Source organism: Coturnix japonica, chromosome 14, assembly GCF_054131305.1.
Source record: "Coturnix japonica strain WE chromosome 14, WE-NBRP24, whole genome shotgun sequence".
Lineage (NCBI taxonomy): Eukaryota > Metazoa > Chordata > Aves > Galliformes > Phasianidae > Coturnix > Coturnix japonica.
In genome coordinates, this window is record NC_140676.1 from 2,804,173 (window position 1) to 2,825,168 (window position 20,996).

A 20,996-nucleotide genomic window follows, 5' to 3' on the forward strand; every position below is an offset into this window, starting at 1 on the left:
CATGATGTGTTCCTTTAATTATAAAGGAAAGTTATGCATGGTACTAATGCATGTTTTACCTATTTACAGAACTTTTTGTTGGAGCATTATATTTAAAATCAAGAGAAATGAAATTCTAACATAAATTCTTACTTCCTTTACACATGTAAGTATCAAAATATATATATACTAAGTAGAGAATTGTAAATTTAAACATCTGCAGTGAGGTGGATGTTGAATGTAATCTTAAATAGTTGCATCTCTTATTATATCTAGTTTGAATAACCTGAAAAGTAAGCGTCTAAGACTCTGCTGGGGAAAGTTAGTTCAGAACAGCATCCAAACCAGCATGTGCTCCAAACAGGAAGCTACCTCATGTTGGTAAACTTAGCGTGCAGCTTGTAATGATCTCATGAGGATTAGGCAATGGGAAAATACCAATAACAGTGAGTACTGTGGAATCCCACACCTTATCATCTCTGAAAGAAGCAGCTTTCCTCTTGGTATTTTCTCTTGAAGGAAAGTGCTCTGTTCTATTTGAGGACCAGGTAAGTTGTCTCTTTCCCTTTGCAGTAACTGTTTAATTGAACATAGATGTTAAAACAAGCCGTTTGTGAAATGGGCAACTCTAGCCCCCAAATTGCTATGGCCATCTTCTAGATTAGTCTTGAGTGCTCAGACAGTGAATTAACTGTGTGTTGGGAGGGGGAGAAGACCAGATGAAGTTCTTAGGGCCTTTAGATGGAAATCACAGTGCTCTCCAGGGACATTGAATGGTATGAATTCCTTCAGACGGGAAGACTTGAACTTTAATCTTCTTTGAGATGACTTCTGTGTCATATCCAAGTAGAAGTTGTATAGGCAATATAAAGTTATTCATGTCTATTACACAACATATTCTGTGCTTACGTTGTGCTTTGGTTGTATGCATATGAGAATAGGTAAGAATGTCAGTGATTGGGGGGGAAAAAAAAAAGATTCAATTTGTGTTTGTAGTCTCTTGAGTTAAAAACTAATGTCTGAGTTGTCTGAGCAGAGGAATGCCCAGTTTCTGTTTCTGGTTTGAATGCAGTTATACTCTAGGTGCTGAGTTGCTCATTTCTGTTGGGACTAGAAGCCTCTGGGCATGTTCGAAGATGCAGCTCTAGACAACTTGGGAACTTTTCAGTTCAGACAAGGGAAGTGCCTTTGGCAAGACAGTTGAGCAAGGATTTCTCAAGTTCACAATTTTCAGTGTAGGTACTTGGGTTTCAGTGAAACCCTTTATACTGTCCCCTCTTCTAATCTGGCCTTTGCTGACTAGTTTATTTTACTTAAGTAACCTCATTGTTTCACTGAACTATTTTGCAAGTTGGAAATAATCTAAATTACAATCATATATCTCATACCTTAATGAGACAAACAGGGAGAAAAAGGTAGGAAAAGAAAAATTTGCCTCCCTGTTCTTAGTGCTAGTTCTTGCCTTGTTAGTATTACAAATATAAAAAGCTTTTAAATGTAAAGTTTAGACATCTAGCACAGTGTTAGCAGGAAGTATGGGACTTATAACGTGATATTTGAGTGCAGCAGCGCTAGATTGCAGTAAAACTGTATTTAATTCTTACAGGCATTAAGTTGATTGTATACCCAGTTGGTTATTAATGATGTTTTAAAATAAGATTTGAAACAGGAAAGATTTTCTGTTGAGCTTCGAAGAGCTTCCAAGTGTCCACAGTGACTTGGAAGGAAGTAACAGCTGCGAAGAAGACAGTGGAAAAGATTATGAAATCTGCTTTATAAAACAGCTTGTAGTGATTAAGCCAATAAGACCTGTCATCAAATAACAAGTCTGATGTTCTTCGATTTTCATTAACAATTGGCACAGAGTCACTATGCAGCAAATATGGAATTCTTAAATGGTTTGTTAGTTTATTTAAATTCATCACCTCCTTGGAGCTGAATCTATTATTTGGTCATCCCAAGCAGAATATCAGTCCTTCTAACGGGTTGTTTCTTCACCTCACTTAAGAATTTCTGTTGGTGTGATGCCAGCGTTTGCTCTAATTTTCAGTTACAGGCAGTTGTAGAGGAGGCAGTTCTTACTAACTTAAATATGCAAGGGGCTGCCTTTCAGTTTCACTAAGCACATGCTCATGTTTTGTGCTTCTATTCTGTATGGATAGATAGACATTGCTTTAAGAATCTTCTGTTCAAGTAATCAAGCAATAAGCAATCTTTGCAGTGTTGTCTTATGTGCAAGCGTTACAGACTTCTGAGGTTTACTTTCATACAGTTTTTACTTCCAGCTCCAGGAATCAGCAAGGCATCATCTATTTATTTTTTTTTTAATCCCATATTGTTTAAATTGTTGGAAATTAATTAAAAACACTCTCCTGTATAAACTGATTGAACTGATTGTTAAATCTCTTGCATATGCGAGTATTATTGAGCACATAAACGGTGCTGCATTTGAAAGGGAAAAGGTCCGAGTTTTTGCTATAGTTCTTTTTATTAAGATTCTCAGTAGCAGATACAAGCCTTAGTGCACTGCTTCCTATAAAAGCAAGTAATAGAAGTTACTTTTTCCTATTTTTTTTTTCCTCAACTATATTTTAATGTATTTTCACTAAGTATGTTTTATGGATATGCAGTTTGGTTTAAAAAAGAATTGTAATTGAGTGTTTCTGTTATTACGACAAATGTGGATAAAGTGATGTTAAATCAAGGGGAAATAACCTTATGAAGGATCATTTGCAAACAGAGAGATTAGGAAGTCTACATGGAAGGAAAGCTGTCCAAACTACAACTAAATGAATGCTTCATTAAATCACGTATGTACAGCTCTGTGCTTCTGGGCATGGGTGGATTCTTAACTGCAGCTCTGGAGGCTAATCAATACACCGTATGTTCCGTATTTAAATGAAATAGAGACAGAAATTTGTGAGGTGTAGCACATTTGTGGTATTTATATCCCTCAGTTGTTGTGTGTGAGAAAGAATGTAGTTAGAAAGTGGTCCCCAGGTAATGCTGGTATTGCTTCCTGGAGCTTTTTACCTAAGACATAGTTGAGGATTATTAATGGTCCTCTTTTGGCCATGAAACTGGTAGTTTGGGTCAGCAGTGTATTACTGTTCCACTTCTTTCCTCTCCATTGCCTTTACCTTTCCAGTATTACCACTGACTTCTTCTTTCTGTTCAGTTGTCCTCACTCCTGTTGTTCAAGGCACAGGTTCTCAAATATTCTGTTTCTTCACAGGAATCAAGTTCTGAAGCAATAATTTTAAAAGATTTCAGCACTTGGAGGATTTCAGCTTGTTTGTTCAAATATGTGTATTTTTACTTCAGTCCTGCATTGACTTTAAGGTATGGTATTTATAACCTTGATGACATTTGCTTTGTTTGCAGTCAAATATCCAGTCTTCAGTTACAGTATTTAGAAGAACCTAAGTTCTAATTATTAATACTAACTTGCAGCTCTGTATAGATTGTGAGTCAGTTCATAGTTCCAATAAAGAAAGGTCTTGAGCAGAAAACTTTTAAAGAGATCCTAAACAGGTTAATTCATCTCTTTTCTGTAGGAGAGGATTGATATACTGGGAGGAGATAGGAACCCATGCGAAGAAGAGGAGCTTAGCTTTTAACCTACTGATTATGAGATTGAATTATGGTCCTTGAATTTGTTTTTGTGATTTTAAGTAATTGATTGTTGGAAATCTGTTGTTTCTGAGGACCAGGAAGTATGGGAATATCAAGTTCTTTATCTTCATCTTAAAAGAGAGCCAAAGAGTGAGTGGAGGGGTTCCTGTAGCGTTGAAAAGAGAATTCAGAATCCAACTTATAGCTAGATCAAGTATTTCAGAATTGCGTCAACTTAAATGTAAATCTCAAGCGGTGAATTCATGCTGGTCTTAAAGCTTGTTTTAGAGAGTCATACAACAAATAGCTACCTTGCTGCTTTTCCTCTTCATATACGTGAGATCAAGATTTGATGGACTGTCTGCAATAAGAAAATCAGTGAGCAAAAATGACTGTTAATACCGTTGGGAAAATTAGTCTGTGTTCTCTGCAGAAAAATTTTTACTTCTTTGACAGAAAGCAAACCCTTGGATTTCCTTTTCTCCCCATTCCCTGCCAGCAGGTGCCATCATATACAACAACTCTGATTTTAGAAATGCATGATGTAATACTATCTCAATAATTGCCTGAGATGGCCTTCTCTATGGAGTATTTAACTTGTGATACTGTTTTCCATATGAAGTTACTTAGAAGCTCAGGTGAAAACTCACTACACATGAATTCAATGTGATTAGATATATGTATTTAATGGAAAAGCTAAAGAAGTGGACTTTGTGAGTTTGTTTTGTTTTACTTATGTAGAAGAGGCCAGTGGTGTGGAAAAAATAGTTTATCCTTTCTGGTGATATGTGAAATAATTATTTTGGCTGATCACGTACTGCTTATCTAGTTACTCAGTCATATGACAAATGGTTTTAAATTAAGACAGGGGAGGTTTAGGTTGGATATTAGGAGGAGGTTTTTCATCCAGAGGGTGGTGACACACTGGAACAGGTTGCCCAAGGAGGCTGTGGATGCCCCATCCCTGCAGGCATTCAAGGCCAGGCTGGATGTGGATCCTGGGCAGCCTGGTCTCATGGTTGGCGACCCTGCACATAGCAGGGGGTTGGAACTGGATGAGCACTGTGGGCCTTTCCAACCCAGGTCGTCCTATGATTCTATGAAATATTATGCTGCAGGTAATTTTTCTTTTTTCTTTTCCTCCATGAGTTGTACAGACTAAGATTTGTATATATATATAAATATAAATATAAATATAAATACATGGAATAAATATAAATAAATATTAAAAAAAATGTATATATATATATATATATATATATATATATATATATATATATACATTTTTTTTTTTTTTTCCAGTGGCATCAAAGTTAAAGAGAACTGAATGAAGAATTTTATGAAAGTGGAGCAGTAATTGAAAGGGCAGTAGGCAGCTTTAATCAAGAGGATGTGGTTAGGTTGTTATTTACCGTGCAGTATTTTTACTCTTGTTATAGAATCCAGGGTAGGTAATGTATGCTACCTGAAAAAGGCTCCTCAGAAACTATGTAAAAAGTCTGCTATTCTACTATTTGTAGCGGACTCAAATTTGCTCCCTTCAAACAAATGAGTCTTTTTGCAATGCAGCACAGAAGTGAAGAAATTATGAAGTATAAGAAAGAGGTGTTTGTGCCAATTACCTATTGCATTACTGGCACAGTATTAGACAAGGGAAATATGAATCAGCTTGCTGTAGGCTTTCCTGATTGGCAAAGTGTTCCTAAATGTTCTGCTTGATTCATGCTAGTGGTTTAGATGTGGGAAACTATGGAGATAACTTAAAGGAGCAGCAGATCCCCAACACTACCTTCCTGAAATAATCCTTCGTGTTTAATAATGCTCTAGTGCTTCAGTTTATTGCATACCACTCCTAGTTTTATGGGAGGTCTGTAACAGTTTTTATTTATTGATATTGCAATGGCTGCAAAAACGAACACCTTTAAAATAGATAAATAATTAAAAAAAAAAAAAGGTTTGTGAACTAACAAAACATTTCAGTCCAGATCTCTTTAGGGGGAAAGTAAATGAACTGGATCCAAGTATTGTTGCATCACATCTTCTGTTACTGTCTTAAGGATAATGATGAAAGCTTCCATGCACTCAAAGGATGGGGTGGAGTGCAGGAGGAAAAACTGCTCCATTATCGGTTACTTTTTGTGTATCCTACTGCTCTCTCTGTAGCCATCTGCTGTTAGTTTCCTTCAGAGGCAGTAACTCAGGAGAGGTGGAACTTGGGTCCAGCTTTGACATGTTGGTTCCTATTGCATGGGTTGCTGTCGGCAGACTGCAAGCAGACAGGGCTGATAGAATTTATCTGCAGATTTAACATGTAGGTGTTCCTGGCTTTCTAGTGACACTTTTTTCCTTTCTTTCCAACGATATTAAGATGCCTTATGCTTCAGAACACTAAGTAATACCAGTGCTTCTGAGTGCTGTTGATCATTATTTGAATCTGAGGTGACCTGTTGTGGAACGACTTTCAGTCTTAGTCATGGAATTAAGAGCAAATTAGTTAAAAGCTTTTAATTTAAAGCAATCTCCCCTCACACCCCAAACAAACAAAAAATAGTATACATAGAATTAAGTAATTAAATTAATATGTTTGTATGGTATCTCTGACCAAACATGTTTGGTTAGTGTGATGTTCTTTTCTCCTCTGCTGTAGGACTTCTGAAAATTCCACTTTATATTCTGGGAAACTCTAACGCTTTGATTTTGTTGACCGAGGCTGGCAGTATTCCCAAGGTGATCAGTAGGAGGGGGAACTTTCCTCTGACTTTGAAACCCTTACTTAACCTGATAATGCATCTAAAGTTGTTGGTGCGTTGGGATTTCCCTTCTGTGCGATCAGCTGGCGCAGCATCTTCCTGTGCGTGTCTAGAGCAACATAAGTTGAGACAAATTCTCATCGTGCAACAAAATACTGTGTGATTTAGAACATTTCTTCATCTGCTATGTTGAAACAAGCACTAGGGAAGGCGCCTGGCATTACCGCTCCCGAGTTTCACTGAGTAGTTACTCATGACATCAGGATTGCCTTCAGTCAGAAATCTTGAAGTGCAGCTTTGGTGGGTGGGTCTCTGAAGAATTTGAAAGAGTTGTGCAGATGGGGCGTGTTTACTTCTGTCGATGTAGGGAGCGCGATGCCTCTTCGTGGTTAATGTGCATGTGTTCTCTTTGGCTGCAACATCATAAAGGTAGGAAATTCTTTTGCCTTTTTTTTTCTTCCTGCTTCCCTACATTAGGATGTGATCCAAACTGTTGGCATGTCAGCTTTATAATGACATTTGAAAATAACTCGTAATAGTTACAGGTTAGAGTATGGTATAGATATGAGGAGATCTTATAGGTTATCTCAAGTATTCCAGCCTATGAGAACTGCTTTTCTTCTTGAAGTATGAATTACAGTTATATGTCTGCATCTTGTATCATCTTCATTCTATTTAAAGTGCTACTAAGAACACGTAATTCTGAACTGGAAAGGAGGAAAACTTTCAAGCAGGAGAAATGTTAGCTAATGATGTAAAATGCTTGCATGGAAAACTATGAATTTAAGTTACTTGAAAAAACTAGTTCTAGTTTTGTCCTCTAAAACAAAGGGCTATTCTGCGAGTAATTCAGTTCAACAGTTTTATGTATGACTTACCTGCTACTGGTCTGAAGTATCTAGTGCTGTGAATAACACATTTAAACCAGTTGCTGGAAAGGGTTATTTCTCAGTAACACTATAAAACTCAAACAGAGTAATGCTGTATATTTCTTCCCTTCTACTTTTTGTATTGCATACCTATTTTTAGCTAGCTTTTTAGCTTGGATCAAAACTTCAGCTGGAGTGCCAGTGTTGATGAAGAGACTGTGCTGGTATGCATTAACTGAAGGTCTCTCTTGCATTTGTTATGACATGAATAGGGTGCCAAACAGAGGCTGCAATAATGAAATACCAGTTATGTTCTGACTCCTCCTCTGGTTGGCTTTGTGGGTGGAGAGTGTATGGCAGGTTAAACCACAAAGGAAGGGATAACCAGCAGGAGGAGAACTAAAAACAGTGGAGCACAACAGACTTAAGTTCTGGTTCAGGGTGATGAGATGAATGCATGAGTTTGAGTCACCGTGCATACATGATAGATGAAGACGTTGGCTGTCCAACAGCTCCTCTTTCAGGAAGCTGTAAATAAGACAGCTCTCCAGAGTGAAACTGCACCAGTGCTCTTTCCCTAATTCCCAAGGGCTAATTTGAAATGTTGAGTCATCTGCTGTGCAGGTGAAGACGCTCACATCCTTTGCTTCTACACCCTCAGGTCCTCTCTCCAGTTTCTTATTGTTCTGTTACCTTCACACATTTTGTGACTCTGCTGTACTTAGTGTCTCTAATGTTCTGACAAGTTTTACTAATGAGTTCTTGAAGGAAGTGGTGTCTCCTAGGTCTGCTCCTATGAACTAAGCATCTAAGAACACATAGTTCTGCTTGAGCTTTCTTTATAGAACTGTATTTTTTTTTCTTAAACTCTGAATTATTGCATAGCTCTTCAACTCTGTCAGTGTCAGGGACTTCAAAGCTTAGAGACAGGCATAGTTCACACTATACTTTGACAGCTGTTTATCACTCCTTGAAGCTGCCTGAGATCTACTAAAGCAAATACATACACTCAGAAATGTTTTGTCCTTAACTAGGCAGAGCATGGTAACTTTCACCCAGAAAATGAATTCTTTCAAACAGTTCTGATTCTCTTTCCGCTGTAGAACAAAGGGAAGTGTAATAAAACTCACTTGCCACCTTAATTGAGATTTAGTTTGTGCTATTTTGGCCTGCTACAATACAGAAACCAAGTTACAAGGTAATGTGATAGAACAGTAAAAGAAGCAAAATATTCTAATTGCCTTATAACTAGGGACTTGTAACTGTTTACAGTTGAAACTTGTCCGTATTAAGGAGTAAATTTGAAGTTAAGGGTCTCATAGCGATCTTAATTCAGCTCTGTTATGTGTATGAAGTATTTCAGTGTTTCATCATAAGAACCTCTAATAGCACTTTCATTTTTGTGCTCCCATTGGTTGTATATATTGGGTGGGTAAGATGTCCTTCATGCTGTTGGGAATCTTTGAGCAACACACTGCCCAGTGCTGGCAGAACATAAATCTGTGGCTGAAACTTGTGTGTTGCCTCTAGCATTTATTGCTTAGTCTTAAGCAAAACAAAAATAAAAGCTGTAATAAGACATTCTGATCTTATTTACTCTTTTAATCCACTTTGGTTTAATGTTTAAGATCGACAGCTTGGAACAGCTTTGCTTTCTTCTTATACGTGATGCTTGTGATAACTTTTTCTCTCCAAATCTCACTGCACTAGGTTAAACCGTTCTAACAAGGTGATGGCAGGAATAGGTGGGTTGTTCTTTTTGTTGATTAGTCCTTTTCCTGTTACACCTCCAGAGTGGTACTTTGTAAATAGCCTAGGAAAGATACGGAGTGAAACTACACTTTATTTCAGTCACGTGTTTGTGTTGGCGATCTATTGAGTTTTCTAACAATTCAGTAAGTGAAGACAGGAAGTCCTTCTAACAATTCCTTCAAACCTGGATATCACCTTCCCTTAGTTCTGGTTTTGGAAATTCAGATTTTGCAATGCAGGAGCTTTTGCATGGAGAATAAAATCAAGACTTGCCTGTGTCTCTTTTTATTTATTCCTTAGACTGTAGCAGTCAGTAACTAAACTTCAAAGCAGCTCCTGACCTGGATTTTCAAAATCTAACCACGTAGTTTTTGGCTTTTGTCAAACCCAAATTTGTGGTTTTCTTCTGTAATGTCAGTAAAAATATAAGTGGGGTTTTTTTTTGTTGCTTTGTTTTGACATTATTTTTTTTTAACTGTATACATCAAGACACCATGGAAAGCTTGAAAGGAAAGTTGACTTTGGCACTTCCCAACTGTGTAGGTCTATGTAGGCTTTTCTTTAATTACAAAGGATGCAGTTCCTAAACTAACCATTCCTGACTTTCCTGTTTTACACGAGCCCAGTTACAGTAGTAGATTAGGCTACAGGAGGGATCCTTAGCAAGGAGTTGATGAGATGCATTTACTTGGAGTGTTTATTTTCCAGGATACAGTGGAACCTTCCAATTTTCTAAAGTATCTTTGTTTTATTGTTTCATGTTTTTTTTTTTTTAATTATTTTTTTCAGATCCTTTTAGAGCAATGGCAAAAATTCTGGTTTTGTTAGTGAAAATAATATTGGCAGTGTTTACTTGGGAAATAGTAGGTATTTGCACCCTAGGATGAGCAGAGTATCTGTCACTTTGGTGTTGTTTTCACACCTGATTTATAGCTGTTTCCTTGGCACTGTTAGAAGCCACAAGGAAGTTCTGAGCTCAGCAATCCTAGAAAAAGGAAGCTTACACTGGGCAGGCTTTCAGATTTCTTATTACAGCCAATTCTGAGTCAGAACAGACTGGGCCTTTGCAGCTGCTGCTGATTCTTTGAAAGCAGAGTGTGTATAACAACATACTCTGAGGATAGCAACACATGGTGGTTCCTGTAAGCTACAAAGACTGGCCTTCTTTGAAATCCAGTATCTACAACCTGATTCCAGCACTGGGACAGACTGCCACCACTTGGGCTTATTCTTCATGCATTTGTGCTGTCACAAGCTCCTGACAAAAGTGAACGTCCTCTAGTTTTATGCTGATCTCGTGGAAAAGCAAGCCTGGGTCCTGACAACTGCAGATATAGCACTTCTCAGGGGTGAAGATTTCTTGGTGGTGTAAAAGGAGCTTGTTGCAAAACACTTCACTTACCCAAGTACTGAGAAACTGGTTCTCCCATCTTCCATCTAGATTTCAGGCACTGTCTGAGGCAATGCCTTTCTCCATAGCCATTGCTGCACATAAGCATTGTTCCTGAGTGGCAGAAAGGATAGCTGAGACATCTTTACCTATTTATTTGTCTCTACTACAGGAGGTACCTGTGGCAAATGCCTTTCACTTTCCATGCATGCTGTAGGCATTTGAAGAGCTATTCTTGGTATAAGATTCTATGGTTACTGATCTTCCTGACCTGTTAGATTTAATAAGCTGCCAAAAATCACTGGGTTTAAAACAAAGCTAGACACTATAGACAAAACATTTAAAGTACATGCAAGTGCTTGTGTCTGGTCTACCTACTTCTAATGCACCACAACTGTAGCCCATAGGGAAAACCATAGCAGGGAAAACAAAAACAAAAGCAAAAAACAATAACATAATAACAGAAAAAAAATCATTCTAATGGCACTGGAAATGATTTGAAAATGTTTTGCTCTCTGCTATTCAGTCTCTTGCCTGATGAACTGACATAGAGGTGGGAGTAAGGAACTTTGAGAAGCCTCTTTGCCACAGTTGTCCCAGACACCTGGTAATCAGGAGGGGACATTAGCAAAGGAAGATATGGGTTTTTTTTGGTGACAGATAGCTTGCTAGAGACAAATGAACTGTGCACCTTCATAATCACCTATTCCCCATCTTCTGGCCTCTTATTTCACATATCTCACAGCTGTCGTTGAGGGTCAGATGATCAAAAATAATTTAAATGGAAGCAGTCATAAGGTAGAGAAAGCTGATAAGGGGGGTTTAGCAACTGGGACAGTGGTTGCTGTGGATGTGATGAGTAAGGCATAAAGCAGGATTATTGGTATTGGTCATGCTGTGGGGTTGTTAAAATAACCTATAGGACAGAGAGGTTAGGATAATTATTAGTTATTAATAGTGTAATTGAAAATTACGGGGAAATAGCCCCACTACCTGAGTAACCTCTATTTCAAAGATGGAAATCTCCAGAACTTCTCAGGGAATGACCTGATTTGCTGCAGTGAAAACTGTGTAGGGTGAAAGTCCCGTTCAAGGATAATGAAGCACAGCAAGCTGTGAGCTATGTAAACAGGTGTAGAATCTGATCAATGGTTTTCTAAGAATTTCTTGAACAGCCATCATTAGGGATGGTTTAATCCACTGTGCACCAGGCAAAACCTGTTTGAAATACAGGGGCTTACACAAGAGTGAGTTTCAGAGAACCCACCTTTCTGTGACTCTGGCTGGAGTCTCTGAACAAAGATTTCTATGGATTTCTGTGGACTCTGGATCAGACCCCAGTTATTAAAATTCAAGTATGTGCTTATGAGCTTTAATGAAGGTGTATTATCTTCACGTGTTATGTATTAGTTAGTTGCCTTATTGTATGGCTATGTGTGACAGGAAGATGTGAGTTGCTTAGATTCTCAGAATCCAACTTTGAAATACACATTTCTGGTTCTTGTAGGGTTTGAGTATTCTGGGTGCATATTTAGTCACAGCCCACCTCCTGTAGATCAACTTCTAGTGCTCTGTGCGCTGTTTTAATAGAGTGGCCCATTTAAATTACAGTTACAGTTTGTGATAACTTGCAATGCACAGTCTAGTTTAAAAATACAGATACATAAAGGAGCACAGCTAAGTAATGAGCGTCTCCCCTGATCTTCTAGGGGAGCATGTCTGCAAGCTTTTCTGTCTGACATAAAATGTCACGTTTCAAAGCTCTGTTTCATTATCATGGCGCCTGCTAGCTGTAATTGAGGGTCTGTTAGCAGCCCCATTATAAATCCTGACTTCCAGGAGTTTATAATTCAGCTGTAAAGAATTGCTCTAGGCTGAAACTTGACTTATAAAGTCTCAGGGAAGGAACAATCGTGATTTCTTCATCCTTTATTTTTGCATTTGCTTATACACACAATCCATTCAGTAGATTTTACTGTCCCCTTTTGGCATTTAAAAAGACTAAATGGTTGAGTTATTAATATTTCTGTGCTGGCTACTGTTCATGGCCAGTAAACTGATTCATGGTGCTTGTTAACCCAGCTCTGTTTGACGGGTACAAGCCGCAGTTTCTGCAACCTGCAGCAAGTCTTCTGATTAATGGAAGCAGCCCTCTGTGGATTGCAGCAATTACTCATTAGCTGTTGAATACAGCGGGTTTCAGAGCTCCGAATCTGGAAAATCTGTGCTGTGCGAGTGTGTGAAGCTGGGTGTCCTGATACTGCAGGGGTGAAAGTTGACATGTGGCTGTAGGCAAACCTGGAGTTGTGTTGTCCCTACTCGGTACTGGAGGCACATGAAAGGCCCTGAACCGCTATCTGTCCTCGGCCTGATTTGATTTACTCACTGGATCCTATGCAAATGGGTCACTGTAAGCTCTTCTGATGGGAAGTTCGACATGACGGAGAGGCTTGGCTGGCTTTCCCAGCCTGTTTCCTCATTCAAACTATGGTTCCATAAAATCAGTTGTTTCCTATAGGCCAAACAAAGAATTATGGGGGGGGAATATCATTTTATTACTCAGAGAAGTTATAGGAAAATCACTTATTCCTAATGTGTAAAACATTTGGACTGTAAAGCTCTTACTAAATGAGGAGTAACAGAAAAACATATCTAAAGACATAATGTAGAATGGGAGGGTTGAAAATGAAGCTTTGAAAGGGATGAAATGTTTTGGATTTAGTGAAACAATCTTTTCCTTCAAGAATCGATTTTTGACATTTTGTTCTGATCCCCAAATAAGCTTATTCACTCTGTAACTGTTATACTTGCACTGCGGTACTTACAAATTGGGATTAAAATGCGTATTACAAGAACCACATCAAGCAGTAGTAACTCAGCAGCAAAATGCCTTCATTAATGCAAGACTGAGTCACCCCCTGGACTTTCTCCTTTTTCTTTTCCCCCCATCCTCCTAGACACTTATATTTAATTAAGAAGAGTGGCCTAGGGAGCATCAGTTTTCATTTCTGCCATTTGTCTAATTGTGTGATAGATTAGAAACAGTTATTGTAAGAGATTAGACCAGATATTAAATGACCTTATTTGAAAGACAGACGTGAGACTGCAGATTTAAAACAAACAAACAAAAAACTACAGAAGTGCTGATTTCAGTGACTCTGTATTCATTTATACCAGCTAAAAATCTAAAGATTCAGCTCTATTCTTTTCTTTTCCCTTGGTATATAATCCCCCCTGCATGCCTGCAGTAGTGCTGTGGAGTGCATCTGCTGAGCCAGCAATGTGGGCACAACCTGGACTGGTCAGGGATGATGTTCTTATAGAACCCAAGCCTCCTGTGTTATTTGCTTGTACTTTCTCTTTAGGAAGTGTCCTGCCAGCTGGGAAGCGCTGCTCTTCACAAGGTTCAATACGTTTTGTTTCATGCATTTTTCTTTTTCTAATATGACGTGAATAATTTTTAATTACCTTTTCATTTGCTTAGCATGGCGCACATATTAAAGACACTCAACAGCTGGTTCTGGTGGGAGAACATTTGGATGCCCATCAATTGCACGTGGGCAGATTTTGTGGACCGCGATGGCCTTGTCTTTCCAAAACCACAACAGCTGTATGCCACAATACCGTATGCTTTTGTATTGCTGATTATCCGATTCTTCATTGAAAGGTAAGAAACATGAATTCAATTTTACGTTCTTGTTAGTTTTCATTAATATTAAAAATGATTGAAAAACCAGATATCATTAGATTAACATTCTTATGTTTTCATGATGGAGGATTAGTTGGTAGTCTGCTACAAACACCTACTGCTAAAACAGTGGAAGGTGAAAAACTTGGAGGTAGTTTCACTGTTAGGAATGTGATTCCAGCCCAATCTAGGAGGGTGTTTCTATACAGCTTTTCTAGAACAGCGTTTGGATAACTCTAATTATGTCCTTCCACTAGAGTTGCAAATCCTCCAGAAACATTTTGGTTTCTTTTTGCTTTTTCCTCCTTTGGTTGAAGTATCATTACTGCTCCTTCAAACCAAACCTCCCCTTTTGGTAGTTTCTCCCCCAGCACACGGGGCTGATCAATCCCAGGTGTCCAACTGGAGCAAGCTGAGGCAGACTTGAGGAGTCATACTTTCTCTCTTTTTTTTGGTCTAACTCTGGCTTTTCAAGTTGTATTGATTCTGTGACTGGAATTTTAATGGTATGGGCAGAAGTTGGTTGCATAGAAGAAAGTTTCAAGAACGTCAAGATTCATAGTGCTTTGACTTACTCATTTGTGTAGTTTTTCTTGACTTTTTTTTCTCTAAAGAAAGTGAGTAATAGGTTTCTGTAATTATTTCAGGATAGAATGAGGAAACTTGGAATGCCATAAGTTGGACAGACTTGAGACAGAACCAGATAAAATCATTCATATTAGAGATCAAAAGTAATTTGGATCACATGTTTATAACTATTTGCAGTTTCTCCTGAGTAAGTGCTTGCCTGACTGTCTCACTGTGCTACTATTGCAAATTGCTGAAAAATCAGCCCACACATCTGGCATGCAGTGAATCTACCCATGAATGAAGAAAACTGACCACTACTAGGAATAGCAGAGAATCAGTTGCTGATAACAGCAGGGGCACAGGGCTTTTCTCAGAAGAGCCTGCCCAAGCTGAAGGGCAAAGCAGCTGGCATGCTCTGTAGCCCCTTGGAGGGCAAAATGGAAGAGAAGAAGCCCCTTGTTGCTGAGGGAGTGCTGTGTGTCACGTGCTAGAGGCTGCATGGAGAATCTTGTTTCCTGGGCCATGGCAGCCCAACAAAATATGTCAAGTTTCTCTTTTCCTCTAAGAGAAAGTATCCCGGTAGCATTCTTCCAGCTCACATGGACAGACCAGTTGTTCTTGTTTCATGTGCCCATAACAATTGCAGAACTCAGAAAATACGAGAACACAAAATTTAGAATTCTTCCTTTATATCTTTTCAGGACCGCAAGCTCAAGTCACTGGATCTGCATTTTTGAATAGCTGCTAATATGCTATTGTTCTCTCTTGGGATTAGTTAATCAGATCTTTTTTTTCCTCATGGTGCATGGTCATATCCTATGGACAATTAAAAGGCTTCAGAATGACTTCATTCATATCCTGGCATGAGAATAGCTGAGGTCTTGTAACTGTGTTGCATTTTTAAGCTTTTCATTGCATGTTTTTTCAGATACATTGCTATTCCTCTAGCAAAAGCCTTAGGTATAAAGAATGTAAGACGTGTGAAGCCGCAGCCTAATCCTGTTTTAGAGAGTTATTTCCGGGAGTGCTCAAGACATCCATCTCAAGTAAGGATTCTTTTAAACTAGTTTTGGTTCTTGGAAAATCACAGGTTTTACTGTTTCAATAAACAATCAACAATGACATCATGGGATGAGTTCCATCTGATTGACAGATGACTTAATTTATTTGGGTTTATGTTGCTGTTCCCCTGACAAGGGTATGTAACATCCAAACCAGAAAATACGTTTAAGATGTTTAATTCTCTGGCATGCTCTTGTATGTTAGACTGTAAGAAGTATTTCCAATGAAGATCAGTGCTTCCTCTTCTTTAACTCATTCTGCCTGGAGAAAATATCAGCTGATGTCTGTTGTTGGGAAGTGGTGTCATATTTATTGCAAGTAGTAATATTGGAACACTGGGATGGAAGCCCTTTGATCCGTTACAATGCTGCACACTTAATCCTGGCTAATGAAAGAAAGAGAAATAATCTGTGCATTACCTTGCTGTCTGTTTTTAAATTTGAACAAGATAAAAGCCAACATTTACTATCCTGGAATATGAAGCAACCTGATTGTTGATGAGAAACAGGTACCTTGCTGTGATTGCAGTCTTGGAAAGTTCATTTAATTGACTACAAATAGAACTGCAGCATTCCTACACTGGTTTTGAAAAGAATTATATGCTCAGCTGATTATTAATACATAGAACTTTGTGTTCTAACTTTGCCTCTCTGTTGTTGTTTTGGCCTCATACTGTGAGGAGTAGATGTATTCACGTGCACATGTAAGCTCTTCTCTATCTGGACAAGTGTCTTGATCTCTGCTTCGTAACTTCCTTCCATATGAATACAGTTTGCCAATTAATCTCTGAAGGGAAGCACAACATTTGCATTTTCATACTTCTCAGTATAGATAGAAAGAATTCAGGCCACATCCTTTAGGTGTCTGGCTCAGGGACCAGTGGGTCTGAGAGTTCATGCAAGGGCCTGGCTGTCATCTGAGGACATCTAGGCTCCATTGTCTGTCAAAGCAAAGTCAGTATTCCTGTGTGACAAGTGGAACACTCTTCAGCCAGCAAGACAGGATGAATAGAGAGCCTGTTTGCAGTGCTGTTCTCCCCAGCAGCTGAAGCATCCTTTGCTCACATACCAGAGCTTTTTTCCAAGGGAAGGAGACCAAGTGAATTGAACTTGGCAGTAAGTGATGCTGCCACCCAGTATTTGCATAGTAGCCTCGGGGTAAATTGTTTCCCTAGGGGGATGCTGCCTCCATTTCTGCAGCAGCTCCAGGGCAGATCAGCCCACACCATCTTCATTTTAGGAGGGAAGAGAGGGAGGGAGCCTACAAGGCTGCACGTGGAGCTCTGAGCACCCAGAGACACAACAATCACTTGGCCAACTGAGAAGACAGCTCATTACCCTCCGCTCACTGGAGCAGGAGCTATAACCTTGTGCTTAGCACCTGACATGGCTGCACAGCAGAGCTGCTTCAACTTTCAGAGTGCAGATACAACACAGACACTTGGCGGCCAATGAATTTTGAGGCAGTTGCTCAAGCCTTAACTTATTTTTAGGCATTGAAAGAAGGCAGTCTGGGTTTTGCTTGGTAGGGATTAACTGACTTGCCCTGTTGCATAGCAGAACATCAGATTTGAGAACAGAGCCCAGATCACTTTGATGCCACGTCTTACCTGAAAGACTCATTTAAATACAATCTGACAATTATGTAATAAGATTATGTATAGGATACACTGGTAATCTGTAGTGATGCATGACACTTCAGAAAGTTAACCTCAGCAAAACCTCTTACTTAGCAGTAGGAGTTCGTGGAATGGTAGAATTTCCCAAGTTGGAAGGGATCTATAAGGATCACTGAGTTCAAAGGTGCATCTTTGAAATTATCAGAAGCCACCAGAAAAACAGTAGTGTGGTTTGTAGGCCCATGCATTTCATACCCACTATAATAGTATGAATTACTGTACTGAAAATCCAGGATTTCTGCAAATGCCATTCAAAAGGTAAACTGGGAAACCGGCAGGTTAAAATGGCATAGGTGGTTAAATTAGTCATATTTTTAAATGAAGACTTTACAGTGGGTGGGAAGGCAATCTGTGAAGTACAAAATCAGTGCGGATGTCATCAGTGTAGGTTTTGTTGTTAACGCTGTTACGTTTTTTTTTGCAGTCAGAAATTCAAGGCCTTGCCAAAAAGTGCAACTGCACAGTCCACCTGGTGGAAAAGTGGTTTAGGAGACGACGAAACCTTGAGATCCCAACAGTGCTTCGGAAATTCCAGGAAGCTTTGTAAGAAGAGACAAATCTTGTTGTTATTATTGACTTCTGTTTTGGGGGGGAAAAAAAAGCAACTGAGGTCCTTAAATGCGTTCCTGACAGGAGCTCATCTCCAGGAAGCTGGGTCTGTCTGGCAAGGGGTTTGGTTTGTGATTGGGCATTTAACAAGAAATTGAAAGGAGCCAGTAAGATTTCTCCAGATTTGTAGCTGAAAAATATTAAAGATTCTAAAATATTAAAGAAAAATATTAAAGATTCTAAAATGTTTTAATTTTCTTCACTATTTAGAAAGGGGTTTATTTGTAGGTTGCTGCTACATAATGCTTGATGAAACTATGTAGAGAATAGGAAAACGTGTCTCTATCTGCCTGTAATCATAGGGGAATGAGTACTTATTCATTCTTGTTTAAATGTGCATCTGTGCTGTCATCTTGGGATAATATTATGTGTCCTGAGGTTGGTTCAGGAGCAGGAATCATGGCATCCTAATGAAGCAGTAGGTGTCACAACATGAACACAATGTACCGTATGGAAAGTGAGCTCAAATATGCCAATGAAAGTGGGCTGTTGAGCAATTCTGAGTGATAACGATGAATATGGAAGACGTTTCAAAACCTCCTTCTGCATCCAACCAGCAGAGCCTTCAGGAGTCTGTTTTCTTCACAAATCTGTGAGAAATTCCACTTACATAAACATTTTACTAATTAATTATTCCAGTGTTGTCCAAGATCTCACACAAATTGCAAGTCCCCAAGCGAGCAGCACAGTTCTGCTGACACAGCTCATCCCTTTTCAATACTGAAACTTACTGTGCTAGTGTAAAATTCTTTCCTAATGTTCCACCTATTTAGATTTTTAGCCAATATAAGTACTTTGGCAACAATTCATGTGATCGTAATATTTAACCTCTTTTAGTGTAGGCTGGCTTAAGGAATGAGGGTTAAAAGCTCAGAGTTGAGTAGTTAATCAAGATTATTTTCAGTGTGAATCAATATGATAATGATTTGATCTCCTCTGGGCATAAATCCAATTGTTAAACATTAGGTGTATTGCTTTGAAACCTGAGTAAACCATCTCAGCAAGTGACATCCATGTTTTTTTTCTGCTGTTCTGTGGCTGAGTTAACTTTGTTTGGCAAGTGACGATAAGACTTCCTGCCATCAATACAGGAGCTGCCTGCCATGGGTCCATTCTCCTTGTTATACAGAGCCAAAGACAAAAATTGAAACTCGCTCAGCAGCTTAAGTTAGAAAGAAGCAAACAGGTTTTTCTTGTGCAATTCTGGAGACCTTGCTCTGCTCTTTGTGTCAATGAATTTAATTGGATTTAATTTTCAAGGCAACAGGGAAGGAGCAGAGCTATCCCATGTTAGCAGTCAGCATTATGAGCGTTATGACACTTTTGAAAGCCTGCAATCTCCAGGATCATTTTTATGAATCACAAGGAAGATGTGATGAGCCAGATCCAAACTGTACTTAAGCTATTAGCGTTCCCAGTGAAGCAACACTGAGGTTTGGAAAGGTCTTTGCATGAAACCTTCCCTGCCTTAAAAGACTCAACAGCCTTTAAATTCACCCACTAAGTTATTTTTTGTTAGACTTGACTCAAGAGAAAAAAGAAAATCAAGATAAAAGATTCCTGAAGTTAGATCAGAAAGATACTTTTATGTCGCTGTTGTGCAGTGCAGCCCTGGTGACCAGGTTCAGGGTTTATAAGGCACATGCTGCATAAAATGTTGTGAATTTGGATGAATTCTACTTGGGGCTTTGTTAATGAAATTCATGAAGAATTTTGGCTGAATGCAAAACGAGGTAGCGCTCATCTGGCAGTCTTGTTCTTATGATGAGTTCATCTGAAGCTCTCTGAGTATTTACTGCCAAGTGCTTTAGATATACGGACTTGTAGGGCTGGGGACTAATGGTGCAATTGGGGAGCTGCTGAAGCATGTGTACGTATTACACTGAACACAGAATCTGTTCCACATCCATTGAACCACTCACACCTCTCACTGGAAACGTGAGGAGAAAGAACAGCAGGATCAGCCCCAGTTAGTCAGTCATGTGCCACAGTGTTTTTCCCAGCATCTCTCATTTAACTCTGAGTGAGGTATTACTTATGAGTTCTGCCCTCCCCTCCCATTTGCTTTCCTAATTTCTGCCATTTTATTTCTTTCTTTTTTGCCTGTGCAGTGGGTGTTATAAAGTGTTTTTCCCCCACTCCTAATCTAAGGAAAGATGCTTTAAAGTGGAAATGTAAAACGATCATTTATCACCAGCGTATCTTCTGGTGCTTTTATAATTGCTTTTTGACTTCTTCTGCAGGCGTGATGCATATTGTCTCGCCTGGCCTCTACTGTCCCATGTACTCATTTTCTTTATTGTTTTTCCTCTAAAACATTGGCTCAGTCTTTGAACGTGACATTCTTTCACCTGGGACAGCCTCCAGGTAACGCAGGGCTCAGAAGAGAGAGGCTGCTTCAACCAGACTCGTTTCTCAAGTGACACTTCATTACCATTTGCCAAAGACCACAATCATCATTTTTATACGTCTCTCAATTCATTAGTGCCAGTGAAAGCAGAGCTCTTGTCAAGACTCTTTCGCCTTTTTAGCAACTCACTATTCTCGGAGGCTGTTTGCAGTTCTCCTTTGGGATGCTTCTTGTTCTATAGTATGTTCTCACCAAATTTGGGGCCCTGTGCCTTTCTCTGTGATCGTGACCTCTCCTAGCATGTGAAGTCCTGCAGCATTTTCCTGCTGATCTTGAAGAGCTGCTCCGGGGAAGGTCAGGCTTGTTCCTGCAGAGCAGAAGAGGACAAAGGAAAAGGTTTTCCATCACCTGTAGAGGTGGGAGTGGGAACACTCCTGAGTCTGCAGACACACCCAGTCCCAGGGACAGCATCTCCCACGCAGCTTCCAGAGTCATTACAACACTGATTGCTGGCTCCAAATCACAGCATCCTGCTCTGACACACATAAGCAACAACACAGTTTCGGTTCACTGAGGTACATGGGAGCTTTTTTCCCCTTTTGCTGACTTACCGGATCAGTGATGAAAATCTGAAAGTTTATTCTTTGGTTGTGCATTTAAACCACCAAAAGCTTACACCAAACT

At 39.2% G+C, this 20,996-nt stretch overlaps 1 protein-coding gene across 6 annotated transcripts in view; it reads left to right on the forward strand.

The window, feature by feature from the left end:
- CERS3 (ceramide synthase 3) overlaps positions 1 to 20,996 on the forward strand; it is a 42,260-nt gene that overhangs the window by 495 nt on the left and 20,769 nt on the right. For 2 of the 6 annotated variants that reach the window (XR_014934268.1, XM_085515314.1), the window contains exons 1-5: positions 2,521 to 2,789; positions 3,215 to 3,321; positions 13,840 to 14,022; positions 15,542 to 15,659; positions 17,778 to 17,896. Coding sequence is in view for 5 of the 6 variants with exons in the window: in XM_085515314.1 (XP_085371440.1) it covers positions 2,769 to 2,789; positions 3,215 to 3,321; positions 13,840 to 14,022; positions 15,542 to 15,659; positions 17,778 to 17,896 (548 nt within the window). In the remaining variant the exon portion in view is untranslated. Of the gene's footprint in view, positions 1 to 69; positions 146 to 388; positions 528 to 2,520; positions 3,322 to 6,241; positions 6,774 to 13,839; positions 14,023 to 15,541; positions 15,660 to 17,777; positions 17,897 to 20,996 lie in introns of those variants that run through there. The other 4 variants (XM_085515315.1, XM_085515316.1, XM_085515317.1 and 1 more) reach the window with 4 other exon arrangements.